The 14,971-nt window shown below is 40.0% G+C and overlaps 1 protein-coding gene across 1 annotated transcript; it reads right to left on the bottom strand.

Annotated features, from left to right (window-relative positions):
* Positions 1-10,699: 10,699 nt before the first annotated feature.
* Positions 10,700-12,149, bottom strand: LOC137260374 (atrial natriuretic peptide receptor 3-like). Its single transcript, XM_067798048.1, has 2 exons — positions 11,471-12,149; positions 10,700-10,707 (listed from the first exon to the last, which is right to left on the bottom strand). The coding sequence occupies exons 1-2, from the start codon at positions 12,147-12,149 to the stop codon at positions 10,700-10,702; spliced, it is 687 nt and encodes a 228-aa protein (XP_067654149.1).
* Between the last annotated feature and the right edge of the window lie 2,822 nt (positions 12,150-14,971).

Genomic DNA, 14,971 nt, shown 5'->3' with positions numbered 1-14,971 from the left:
GATGGGAGAAAAAGACTGGAATTCCTTCTCCTCTCATGAAACAAGAACATAAAGACAGGCGTGTTGAGTGGTGTTTGGCACATGAAAACTTTGACTGGGAAAATGTGATTTTTACTGATGAAAGCTCAATATGGGTATATCCCAATAATGTGAAAATATGGACAAAGTCTGCGTCAGCACCGTTGTATCGATGACCTAAATACAGCCCAAAGTTTCATGTATGGGGAGGGATATCCTTATTAGGAACGACCCCGCTGTGTGTGTTTGAGGGAAATCTGACAAGTCAACGCTACACTAACATATTAGATAATTTTCTCCTTCCAAGTGCACATGTGTTTTATGGAAATGACTGGATTTTGCAGCAAGATAATGATCCTAAACACACTGCAAAACATGCCAAGCAGTGGTTTCAGGAGAAAAATGTGACTGCATTACCATTTCCTGCATATAGTCCTGACTTAAATCCCATTGAGAACATTTGGGGGATGATGAAGGAATGTGTGAATCAAAAGGGGTTGACAAAAATTGAAGACATGAAGAGAGAAGTGGTCCGATACTGGGACAGCATAACTCACGAGACACTAACCTCTCTGATAGGAAGTATGCCTACCCGTCTTAGACTGTGCCGTGAAGCTCAAGGAGACTTGATAAAATATTAAATTGTTACCTACACAACATGAAAAGGTCAGTTCACTTTCACAATACATTCAATTTTATCTGATTTGTTCTCGTTTAATAATATGAAATGCTTTAGCTATTCTCAATAATTTTGAACCATACTGTATATTTTGTATTAACTTCAGTATTTTATCTTTGACACCAGTTTATCTTAATTTGGTCCACAATCCTGTTCTCCAAACTTTAGCAAATGATTTAAAAAAATCAGTGACGGCACAAATGAGTTTTACGCCTACATCTGTTTACATTCTTCAAGCGGTTTACCAAATTATGGATAATAACCACATTATAAAGTAGAGAAGCTTTTCCATGAACCGGTTTGAGCATGTGGTATTACATCATCATTATCTCAAAACTTATTAAATCTTTCATGTTGGATAGTACTGAAACGTTTGCCAAACGAGCCTCAGATAGAGACTGGTCTATTTGAAGCTGGGTCCATGCGATTTCCAGTTTTCTTATAGACTGGTATAACTGTACCAGTAAATGATGCTTCAGTCAAAATTTTAGTCTGAAGTACAGCGTTAGAGTATTCAACACATAATGGTAGCAGATTCGGGAGGACTGAAGGTGAGTGCTCTTCTTATATCAAATCTAAGCCAGACGTCTTATTTTTCTTCATTATGAAGAGCAAAGACGATTTCAAACTAAAAGTGCTTTATGGTTCAACTGCTTTATTATACAAGGTCACAACGTTTCGAGACAGATTCTAGTCTCTTCTTCAGGTGAGGTGAGGATAAAACTAAAGGGTTGTAGCATATATACACATAACAGTAGACCGATAACAATGGGTAACAAGATATACAGGTTTGTATTGATTGATGTACAGGCTTCAACTTATGTACAGGCTTCAACTGATTGGTGTGCAGGCTTGTGTTGATTAGGTTAACGAGTTACAGGTAAAGATGTTTGGATAAAGATTAGTCACTGAGGATACACACTTTATACACGCATGGACGCACGCACGCACGCACACACACACACACACGCTTGCCATATATATATGATTGTATATATATATATACAGGCACGCACATACATAAATACGTTCATACAGCTCACGTTTTGTTGGCAAGGCAGAATGATAGCAAATCTACCTCCCGCATCGTGGAAACTGCCATAAATAACACAATGAACCTGCTTTCTGTGTTTTCTGTATAAAATACCTTTTTGACGAAGTGGAGTTCCAAACAACGGACATGAACTCCATTAAGTGAGAGTCGACTGGCATGAAGTTATGCCCTCACAAGATATCAGGTCCAGAGCCTGGTTTTGCCATTGTTCAAGGTACCAACCTATTACCCAGCTTCTGATGCGGTTGAACAGCCGTGTGGTTTAAGAGTCAACTGTTAGTGTATCCTGTTGGAGGACAATGCAATTCTATGAAAAATTCTATAAAACGGTGATATCGTTGGTAATGGTTTCCCGTAGAATTCTCTCACTCGCCCATTGTTATTGTTTCACACGTTCACCTGAGGTCAAATCGTTCTTTCCTCACGGCATTAAGGAAGCCAACTGCTTGGATACTTGATCATTAAACTAATCTGCAGTGAATCCCAAGAAACGTGTACGTCGTATTTCTTCACATCATGCCAATTATAACGAACAACACTTCTTCAAGCATTGTAGTATTTTCCGACCAGAATGACAGCAAGAATATTGACGAAGCACCCACTTTTCTCTCTGAGGCCTCGAGGTTTTTGATCCTTGGACAAAAAACTCCAGATATTACGAGTATTTTATTCCCAAATACTACATGCGTGATTCTCTCCAATAAAGGATGACATGAAATATGGGAATAAGGTCAGTAGGGCTGCCTTTCTCATGCAAATGTGCACGTCATCACTTCTGGCTTTCTTCTTTAAAAACATATCTTCAAGCAGCTGATTTTACTGGGGTTTAACACCAAGGCCAGTATGTGGAATCCCTAATAACCGTAGCTGACAACAAGGAAACTACCCCTGTAGTATGATGCCCTCATCAGGAGGCCGGGTGTTCCTACCCTGCTGAGACCCCGCCTAGCCCCCGATGTTAATGATATTGAAGACATTCTGTATTTGATTTGATTGTCTCATTGTTAACACACTTTAATCCTGGCCCTTGCCTTGTTTTGTACAAGAAGATACACACACGCACGTACACAAACACGCACTTCTTTATCACAGCGTAGGAAATCTTACACGCAGCACCGTACCCTATTTATAATTTCATTGATCATGATTGTCAACTGCACACCACTGTGACTGTACAAACACATGTCTCAACAATGTCCTTTTCACACACTGCCCAATCCCGCCGTGTCATTTGTAGCACTGTACCATGCTACGTCATATATTGAGCAACACATCAGTTTGTTAATATTTGAAATTTCTGGTTCATACTTCTATCCATTGTATTCCAAGGCTGTAAACGGTAAAAGGGGATTCAAATATCTGAAAACTTGGAAATAGTACATTGTGGTTATAAAAGGAGCTCGAAACAGTTATAGCATATTTTGTATGAACGTACTTAATTTTGAGATCACCACAAGTTTCTATTTGCTGTGCGATGCACTCACCCAAGTGATGGCAATGCTACATTACAATTCATTACTATATCTTTACTAGAAATCTTAGAGTAAAATGTATTATATCAGTCATTAAAATAGAAAGGTGTTATAGACAGCCAAGCAGGACGTCGTAATCACAAATTGAGGCCTCCTGTCACAGGTTACCTAAAGAATAGAATATGAGCTACATTACGACATAGTCCTGATTTGGGTGGCATCAGTAAGCCAAACCGTACACGTTGATAACAGAAAACAAGCAGGGATGAGGCAGTGAAGGACAAGGTCGGGGCAAAATTGCAGAATGTGCTCATGGTACGCCAAACCGTCAATCAGCGGAATATTCTGTACGGGGTTATTCAAGGTGTGCCAAAGGTTATATATGCAGATATAGTTCTGTCTCAATCTGGCCTTTATTAAGCCTTCCACAGTCCATCAAACAAGCGTTTGAACATCAGATTTGAGTTTGCCAGCTTTACACCAAAGGTCATCTCCTGGCAGCCCACAGTTGGCGACCAGACAGACACAGAGGACTTATTCACGTTTTCCTTTTGTGCTATTACGTCCCTTTGTTCTTCAGTAATAGACGAAATCCTATTTTCCGTTCCCTTTGCTTTGTGCTTCCAGGAACACTTTTAACACATTCCATCTGTCGATATGAGGACAAATCTGTTTGTCGGTAAATCGATAGTTTTTTCACGTTTAGTTTTTTATTCGATTTTTATAGCGATGGACATCTTGAATGCCGCTCTCCCACACACACACACATGCACACACTCACTCACACACACTCATCCACTCAACCACAAACACTCTAACTCATTCACTCACTCAACTCCCCACCCAGTCAGATATAATACTAATACACCGACCTGAGAGCACTATGCATTGCATCAGAAACTTGCTTTCAATGATAGATACGCCCGTTGGACTTCGATAAAACGTTATTCCACAAACAATGGTATCGACAGTTTACTGAAACGGTCAAATCAGTTTCTAAGAAATTATTTTGCTCTTGAGATTAAGAACATGAAGCACACCATGTCAAATACCGGTGGTCAATGAAGGCAGAACAAGTGTAAAGCTGATTATAACATCGATTTGTCGTGTTATATGGCTGGAACACAGGGTGCATTTATGAATTAGGCTCTGTGTATAAATGAAATTACTCTTGTCCTGACATGTTTATGTCCTCCGCTGTTTATATTTTCCCACTGTTTAACGCTCATAGCCAGTGTGAGTGTTTATCAAAGTATTTAGGGCAACTGCTTGTATTATTGTAACACCGGTCGAAATAGATCTGTAATATACATTTGTCCAATACAATGAGCGAAAAAGAAAATCCTTTAATTATCGAGATGTCGTATGATGAAACAATCCTTGGGTGGAAAAACTAGTTCTTCAGCCATTTTAACAAAATGAAAAACTTAATCAGCATATGATTTAATCGCAAGCTTAATGCCAAATCATGATTCTAGGTTAACTTGGAATTTAAAGTAGAATCTATTGGAACGTGGTTTTGATGGAAAGAATGATTAAACTTCATATTTCTTTGCAATGCATTGGACAAAGTCTGTAAAGCTTCCATAGTGAGTATTGCGTTTATCTTTGGGCTTATAATACATGTGTTAATGCCGTGGTTTCTTCAATACATGTCAGAAGGCAATTCCAAGCAGGATAAGAAACCTAAGAATTCTGACCGAGTATACATTATGAACTAGGTTTTCAAAAAAAGTCTCACACAAAAACGGTATAAGCTTTATAGTGTACTTTCAGAACATGTTATTGCAGAATTCAGACATGTAGACATCGTACACACCTCCACCTGTCTCGATTTGGACACTGTTGATACAAGTATATGTTAGATGCAGATGCGATATTTCGCCACATGTTATGAGACAATAAGCTGTAGACTAGCTAGACTAGCCCAGTGGTGGTGTCCATCATCCACCATATAAAGCCCATTTACTGCTCAGTGTGGAGTCACAGTTAGAAAAGGTGGAACTAGGGATTGGTAATTTTTGTTTATTATGTTGCAAAAGATTATATTGTGATATATATGGCAATATATTGCAAGACTTGTTTTTTATGAATGGTTGATTCAAAAAGCATGATAGAACCGTTATGCATGATTAAGCATTTAATTAGTTTTAATCCTGACAAAATATAAATGTAAATGGTATTTTGTCCAAATGAAACAAGGAAAGGTACAATTGGTTGAGCCCAAAATACTGCCACAATTAAGCCATTGCTTTAGTATTTAGACCACACAAAATTATTCATTGGTTGGAATCACATGGCTTCTGGTGAGAAAAACAAACATGTGTCTAGATTTCTGAGTGTTTTGAAGTTTTTCGGATGCATGTCAAAATATTGGTTTTCGATAAACGTATTGCAATACTCAACGTTTTCAAATCTAAACCGGTAAATACCAGTTAGCCAGAACAGTTTCACAATGCTTCTGACTTGTGTCCAGATGGATCCATAGTCAGTGTATGCATCCAGTACTTCCTTGTGAGATTACAAAGACAGGTGGACACAAGCCAGATGTGGAAAACATTTTCCATTACTACTATGCGTATATCATACATAAGTTTAACTATTTGACATAACATAACATCGGGGGCAGGTGTTGTTTTCACTTTTCACAATTTTACATAACTGTTCCATCAGTGAAAAAGAGTCTTCCTGAGAAAGGAAGAGGAATACACACCTGTCACGCAGGTACCACTGGGTAAATATACCCAGTCGGTATATCCCTCGTTCTTGTGTGTGAAATGCCAACATTTAGGCCCTCCTGCCGCAAAAATCTACATCAATGTACATGTTGTTGAAAGGCATCTCCGGTTTTGCTCATACTACTCTCAGTGTAATGGGTGAGTCAATTTAGTTTTATGCCGCTTCTAGCAATATTCAAGCAGTATCAATTTGTGACGAGCGAACGCGTTAACTACAAAGCAATCCCACTGACACCCGCTGAGTGTAAGGAAAGATCAGTTGTGCTTAGAACTTATGTCAGCTTACATTAGCAGAACAGGTCCCATCATTCAATCAACAATTAGCCCTCTAATAACATCTCTTTTTCCTATAAATTCACAAATGATTACCTCCCAATTGCGGCAAACAATTTATGTGACAAGCTCATGTAAACAAGCCGTAAGCATCGTCCATTCCTTTAAGCTCAAAGGTTTAAGCTTCATAAAAACACGACCACTTCCGTGGCATCAAAGAGGCAGTAAGATTCTTTAGGGCAACGCTAATCAACTTCCGCGATTACCGGACAATGAACGACATTATGACATGGTCTTTAAGCTTTTATGTTTTGTTTACATCAATACCTTGCACGAGTCAACACGTGTCGAGCTACTTCGATTTTATCATGACATGGATGTAGTAAACATTAAAGACGGATGCAAGACGACCCAGTTGCACGTTTCAAGAGATTCACTTAGATGCAATCCTTGATGGTAAATGTACCTTTATGATTTTATTTCCTTCTTGTGATGTATGTGTCTTTTTTTGTCTGTGAACATGTGTAAGATCGTTTCAGACCAATATTAGGGGAGTGTGTTCTGGGTGATGTCGAGTGTGAACTAAGAGATCTCAGTAGTGCACAATACCGCGCAGAAGGAAGATTCTGCATCAAGGTTATAGTAGGAATGTAGTGCGTAGTGAACACGCAAATTACGCAGCAATATCACATCCTATAGAAAGTGCAGTAAGAATAATTTCGAGGATTGGCATGCCCTTACGTTCCTATAAGAAAGAAATGCCGTGGAGAATACACATGCAGGCTACGGAAAATCTGGACCTGGAGATAAACGCTGGCAATAACGTCAAATATAAAACTACTTATACCACAACAGTCTTGTCGTATCTACTGCCCAGGAAGAAATGTCACACAATAGATCCTAACTCTCCCTCTCAACTCAATCGTTAACATCAACCAAATGTAATGCGAGGACGTTTTGATTAACATGGAAGCCCTTAACGACGGTGCTTTTTCGCACATATGCACTTGTTAAATATTGGAGGTTACGAAGAAAATACATCATATGACAACTTTCCTTTACGGATCAAAGATGCTGGAAACAATCATTTGGTTTGTATTGTCATACAATATGCACACACCACTTAGACACGTCAATATGTGGAAGTACATCAAAATGTAACGTAGATTATCCAATGAATTTCGAGAGATTGTACAAAACCTTGTCAGTTTCTCTCCGAAACGTTTTCTCACAAATCCCATTTGCCGCATTATGTGATTTACTGGGCAAAAAGAGAAACGCACAGCTAGAATTTGTTCTTTAATGTAGAATGTTTGAATAAAGGTGCTGGAAACCAAATCGCATGGAGCAAAATCTGTCAGCATGTTCCATGGCCATCGAAATCACCGGTTCTCAACCCTACTGAACATTTGTGGGATCTGCTAGACAGACGTGTGCGACGCCGACAGCGTCAGCCAAGGACGCTACAACAGCGTCATGCATTGGAGGATGAGTTGAGAATGATTCCACAAATCCACATTCGACGACCCATTCAGTCCATGTCCAGGCGACGCTCTTTGTCACAGTGCCATCCCAAACTCAAATGTCCTCTAGAGTGGTAAATGACTATATGTAGCGGAGGAAACAGGTGCCTAGCCATGTGTACAATTTGGTTGTTAAGTATTCTTTATTTATTGTGTAATCCGATTATATAAAACACATCAAGGTAAACTGATATTTTGGTTAATATGCGTGTCTCTTTTGGACCGGTGTTTTTATGTTAATATTGGAAATGGAAAGAGATCCTTCCGTTTCCCTATATTCCTTCTTCCGAAGATTAACAGAGGTAACACTGAGTGGCTCAGCTATATATTATGGTACTTAATTTGGGGCTTTACTTTTTTGTGGGTCCTTTAGAAATTATTGTGTTAGGTTTTGTTAACAATTCTAGTATATATCAAGTATTTGGGATGGGGAACCGAAGGAACTCTTACCTAGTAAATACTGAAATCAATAACCCCTGCTAGACAGATTGGCTGGAGTACCTGTTAGTGAATGTCTTAAACACCAATGAGAACCTGCGATACTTACTTCATAGGAGCTAAAGATTCCCATGTAGCTTAAAACTCGGCACTCTTGATAGGCTTTTGATAAATGAAACCTAGAAACTTCAAGACAACTGAATAGGAATCATGGTAGTCGATCTGCAATGCCCCGAAGAGACCGTTGTTGTAAGAGCGACTTCTGGGAAATATTCCATCTTAATATTCACTGACCTCATGGTTCAAGTGGTGAACGTCTAGAAACCAGCGTGTGTGGAATCAAATTTCCCTCTTTGTTGTTATAGTGACGTGAAGCTAAACAGCTCAGTTCTGGTCAGTCATCGTTTGGACATAGCTTACAATGCATTTATCTACACGAACTATGAATACATTTCATATTAATTCTGCTTTGTCTTCTTTACCTCGACCTCCTGACTCTGTAAGTAATAAAGCTTGTTGTGTACTCGGTCTGGTCCTCAGGAGTCATATTTTGGCTACCACCTCATCAATATTGTAAAGGTCTAATCTATACTGACTTGCATGAAGAGCAACTTCAAGTTCAACCCCTTGGGAATATTGCTGCGTGTCGTATATGTGTATTAGCTACATTGCTTCCAATGCAGCCTGGAACCCACCACGAACTTATTGAACATGACTTTATGATGGATGGTAGATTTAGCCAATCTGTTCTGAGCACAGCTGCACAATTAGAACGTAAAATGTCACTCATTCACTCCAGTAAAGTTCTATTGTGTCAGAGGTAAAGGCACTGATTCCGTCAACCATGTTAGACACGACAGCATCATACTTGAAACATACACTGAGACCAAACTTACATGCTGATGAAACTAGAGTAATAATGCAAGATACATCATGAGGGCCTTCTAAAGCGTATCTGGAATCATAGTGGCATCGGTGAGACATAATAAAATGACTATTCCGGGATATGGTATCAGCGCGCTCTTGACATATCATAAAAAGATTGCACAAGTTATTTAAGGATTGACTCTGTATTTCTTTCGTTGCATTGAAGTATGAAATTAAAATCAGTGTGCAAACTGTATGAATCCGCGTAGCGGATTCTGACAAAAGTTTGCACACTGGTTTTAGTTTCATACTTCAATACAACGAAAGATACGCGGATTCTTACAAAAGTTTGCACATTGGTTTTAGTCAGGTCCGAAAGGTCCGGTTCGGTGGGCGTGGCTTATTTTCTTCAGATTCATTGGGAAATGAACTCAAAAGAAATGTTCCCAGTTAACCAATCAGATTGCTAGAATTTTAATGAACACAATAAAAATTTAATTATTAATTTTAGAAGTATTATAACTCGTAGATGCATCACATACGACAGTTTGTGTAGACCAAGGAGAGTTTGTTTGGTTAGCAGTGACATGTATTTACAAACCATATATAAAAGCATGGACTCCATTGGCTGTGGTTATGGAACGAGAAAGTGCGATTTGTCAGGCATGTAATATCATCAGAAGTGTGTGGATAGATGCTCATGGTATCTACCACTGGGTTGTTTGGTCCTATGAATTTTCGATAATATGCTCGCACAGTTGGGACATACATAACAACCATCAACCCTTGAAATGGAGGATGTTTCAAAACGCTTTGGTCCAAATGCCATGCTGTACTTGCATGTGAACATAGTTAAGCAAACAATATAGCCCCTTTGAGCAAATGCACAACTAGTATCGAGACGCCCCCAAAAGTGTATGGCACTCGTCAAGTTACATAGCAGATCTTGATGTACGTGTACATTCAGACGAATGTGATATTGTACCGCAACGACTGGAATGTTTAAAGCAACATGTCCATTTCCTCGTATTCAGGTGCTGAAGTGCAACAGTCGCTGTCACAATAGTTTTAATTGCTGGTGATAATAGTTGATGCTAAAATTGTGATCCACTTTTGTAGATTAAGTGATTAAGTGAAACGGCCAGAAATGACAGAAGTATATTGATTGTTGTTACACAAAACGACACGAAACATCTGCTCCTCCTAGTCATTTCACGACATGAGTGATTTCACAATCTGACTGTAACATACTGACCATGAAGTGTTCTCTACAGAATTACCCTATAAAATAGGCTGCCCATGTAAAATTTAAAGTAAGTCGTTTATTGCCCACGAGATGGGTCGTCAGTGATGGGTCCATTACTTATGCCTTCGTCAGTCTGGTTCAGACTTAATATTCAGATTATTATTGTGAAGCAGTTTCTGGCTCATTTAACACATTGCAACCGAAGCTGTTATCCGCTTCATCAAGCTGGCTGCGTGGGTAATTTACGAGCGGTCTCATATGATCCTCGGCTCCAGATAAGGCGCCGTATCATAGCTCCGTCAATGAATATGTCGTCCCCCAAGAAGTAGATATTCAGAGTGCTCATATTTCAGAGTATGTTATCGAGAAGGCATGTATTCCAAGCATTAAGTCAACATCCTGAAAGATATATGTCATCTTCAGTTAGACGAACATATGTGATGCTTCCGCCATGTCAGACTTCGAATCGTCGTGATTTCTTGCTAGAAATATGACCTTATGTCTACTACTCTACGTTGTCTGTATATCAGCATTTCGCGGAGCTTATACTCAAACAAACTGTACAAACAGAGTGAATTATGTTTCACCAACACGCTACAAGAACGGTATTACAAACTCGACACTGCTGGCTTGTTTTGAAAATGCTGACGAAGCACTTTCCAACACGCATTACGGACGTTACATGGACATTCGAATACACTTATAGGGAATGTTTCCGAGCATGCTCCTAAACACTCCGTCGAAATCAGAAACGCGTAATGCACAATACAAAATCTGGTCATTCTGTCATGGCTCCAAGCGACAGCTTTTTTCCTGGATTATTGTAATGCATTGCGTCTTTAAGGAAAGGCTTGGTTTGGGGTCTCCAGTCCCTGATCACATTAAACTGATTAGCTCTGGTGGAGAAAACGTGTGTGTATGTGTGTATGTGTGTGTGTATATGTGTGTGTGTGTGTCTCTGTGTGTGTGTCTGTGTCTGTGTGATATCGAACATTGTGTCACCGTGTCACTGAGTTTTGAAAGTGTACCGTCATGCGACATTGGCACCTACTATTGCTGTAGTGATGCAGACTTGGCGTTGACAGGACAGCGGATCCGGGAGCAACCAGCTTCATTGTTGTCCACACAGAAACACATCACAACACATGACGCCGACACTTACCTGAGTAGGAGAGGCCGACCTCATGTTTGATGATCTCATCCAAATCTTTGGCGCCATCTAACCGGAAGTAGTCTTGGTCCATATTTGGGTTTAAGTCCTCCAAGCCATAATGGAGAGCCTCTGTGGCTAGGTGACAGAATCCAGTCACGTATTTATCTTGCCCATTGCTCTGGTAAAGAAGTTTCAGGCGGTTCCAACCGAAGTGGTTAAGAACACGGTCAAAGAAATCCGACAGTGATTCAAAATTAACAGGACCTACTCTTGTCAGATGCGAGTAGGTACCATCTTTATACAAAGAAAAATCTCGAGCCATAGCACCCCCAGAAATAACTGGAAGATTCCAGAAGCGAGCCTGACGTGCAACAGGGGCCGCGGCAAAGTCACACACGGGTCCGAAAAACACGTGTACTTCGTGCCGCATGTAAAGCTCGATGGCTTTGTTTATGCCATGGGAGATATCACACTTAGTATCCTCGTAATGGACGCTGATGTGATGTCTGTGGAGCATCGTCTTCTTCTTCCTCAAGTTGTGTACTGCTAGAGCGACAGCGGGCTCGATCCTCGACATGGAAAACAGACGGGAGTCATCGAAGGGAAGAAGCACTGCAGCTTTGAACAAGTACGTTTTGACTGGTACAGTAAATCCACAACACAGTGCAAGGAATGGCAGCACAATCATGGTTGTAAACGGAAATTAACACACACAAAGCACAGCTTGCAAGAGAATAGCTAAAATGACACAAGAGAATGTACGAATTTCGGGGAATATGTACCCCTACACAAACGCATCACCGACACGACTGGATTCCACATTCATATTAATATTCCGATAATATTCACAAAATTAATTTAATCACTGATGTGGAAAAACACAAATCTTTTTGTGATGTTCCTAATAGAGTGACATATATCCAAAGCATATATCCATACTTCAAGTGTGTCGACGTGTGATGGGTTTTCTTAAGGCAATCGTGTCGTTTCCTGCTTCAGCTTGGCACCAAACACTATCATTACTCCAGTCTGAAAATCAAAGACAAATTGCACAGAAAGTATGTAAAGAGTTTGTGTAAATCATATTCGTCGGTTTTATTCGTTCAAAGCTATTGAAAACACAACGCACGTAGTGAGGCGCTCAGGCACCAAGCTGGCTTGATTCAATTAAAGTTTTCTGTTTTGTCTATGCAGCGTTGCAACGCTAAATACTTCAGCTACTACATCCTGACACCGGAATGGAAAAAAAATGTAAAGGAACAGTATTCAAGCAGACAACAGTTACCTTATTAAATGTCTTTAGTCTTGATTTTATTGCCACGTCCCTGGTCGTTCATTGTTATAGCTGGGTTGGTGCAAGTGGCTCAAAATTCACAGACAGGGAATGAATTGATGGATACTGGATAAACCGGGAAGCAGTTAGGTAGGTGGACGGATAGATGGACGAATAAGGTGGAAAGCGGAAGAACCGATGGGGATAAATAGGTAGGTAGATAGGCAGGTAGGAAGATAAGTAGTTGGGTAGGTAAGTAAATACGTACGTACTTTGTTTCTATATTTGTATATATCTATATAGCGCCAATGTCCACAACGCCTGCTCAAGGGCGCTTTGTTTACCCCTTACGTAGGTAAGTAGAGGAAAGCGGTCCAATTGATGGATACATGGACTGATGGATGGATGCGTGAGACAGAAGGCATACTGTCTGGAGGTACTCTAAATTAACGTACACGCTACCACCGTGTCATGACAGTCGTCTTCATTATTTCATAATTCAGGGACATCATTACTCGATGTGCTGCCATTTCATTACTAGTGGCATGTCTGCACTTGTGATTACATCTATGAATAATACATAGTGAACATTAATCTTTCTCCAAAGAAATGCAATTGCCAGGCCAGAATAAAGAACAGGCACCACATTTTGACCTTGTGATTTGGAGCGAGAGACATCATGTTCTCAGGATGTACTTGGTGCAGATCAAATACCCATTATTTACGGTTCTCTATTGGACAAATCCTTTATAACAGACTGTCCTGACGAACATCAAAATCACATTTGGAAATTTTGTCTTCTCACACGCTCGCACTTGCACATCCAAACACATTTCAAATGACTGCCGTAGTTTTACAAGATGGAATTTATGTTTGTCTTTTAAAGTTCTGTACAAGTATGTACACGTACGATTAAATCTGTCCTTACAACCAGTAACAACAGCTGAGAATGAAACAGACATTGACAGTCACTGAACGTGTGGTTTTATGTATCACTTGATCTTGTGAGCTTCCTTTATCAATACTCTGGGTATCAATTCGTAATAGCACAAAGACGATTACATCTGTATCTTGCTACGATTCAGGCTCCATATTCCACCAGTCTCTTGCATTCCCCGTGAAACGTAATTATACACAACTCAATACTGGTTCTTGAAGATAATTATGACTTCTGTGTTTTCATCATTATTGGCCATGTTTTAGGTAATTTCTTGTCATCCCCAGAGTAACCGTTGACTTTTAGTATAAAGAGAAAAGGCATCGATTCCATGCGTTATGAGAGAGAGAGAGAGAGAGAGAGAGAGACAGACAGACAGACAGACAGACAGAGAGAGACAGAGAGCGGCGACAGACAGTGATGGAGAAAGACAGCAGCGGGTAGAGAGAGACGGGCAGATAGAACGAGAGAGAAAAGAGCGCAAAGAGAGACAATAGAGAAACGGAAAGAGAAAGACACATAGACCGACAGATAGCGACAGGGACGGAGAGAGTGATTTTACCTGATGAAAGGGAAGGTGTTTTAAAGAATAAGGATGTTGAAAATCCATACCATATGATGTTCCGAGAGAAAGTTGGGGCGGGACAGCCGGAAAAAGAGAGAAACAAATATAAAAGATAATGGAGAGAGAGGCAGATGAAAAACGACATAGAAAGAGACGAACATAGAGAAGGAGAGAGTGAAATGGGTACACCGAATGTGTGTGTAAGAGAGAGAGGGAGAGAGAGGGCGAGATACAGGGACAAAACAGAGAGAGATATAGGCGGGGGAGAGACGATGAGAGAGGAGGCGATCTTGAGCGGGTAGAGTAACAGAGAGAGAGAGGTTAAGAACGAGTGACAGAGAAAGAGAGAGACGGAAAAGAGAGAACGAGGGTAAGGAGAGAAGAAAACGAGAGAGATCGATAAGCAGAGTGAGACATCGAGAGAGGATATTTATTATCGAGCAACGTTATAGCACAGTTAATTAGTTTTCGAATCTAACAAGAGTTACAATACTGGGGCACGTACACATTTGTTAAGTGATTAAGCTCAAACACGTAACCACTCCTCCAGGCATAATTACAGAAATAGTAGCAACTGTTTTTTTTCACACATATTTTTTTTCTTAAGAACACAGGTTGCGTTTTGAAACCGAATCTCTCTATTTTAAAAGAAAATGCAAATTAAATGGGGTATATGTCATTGTAACACCTGGATAGACTGGACGTGGGTGTGTATCGGAACACCTACCTGTGTTA

The sequence above is a fragment of the Haliotis asinina genome, chromosome 13 (assembly GCF_037392515.1).
Source record: "Haliotis asinina isolate JCU_RB_2024 chromosome 13, JCU_Hal_asi_v2, whole genome shotgun sequence".
NCBI classification, from domain to species: Eukaryota; Metazoa; Mollusca; class Gastropoda; order Lepetellida; family Haliotidae; genus Haliotis; species Haliotis asinina.
Note: the sequence above shows the minus strand (reverse complement) of the source record. Positions and strands in the feature narration are given on the sequence as shown.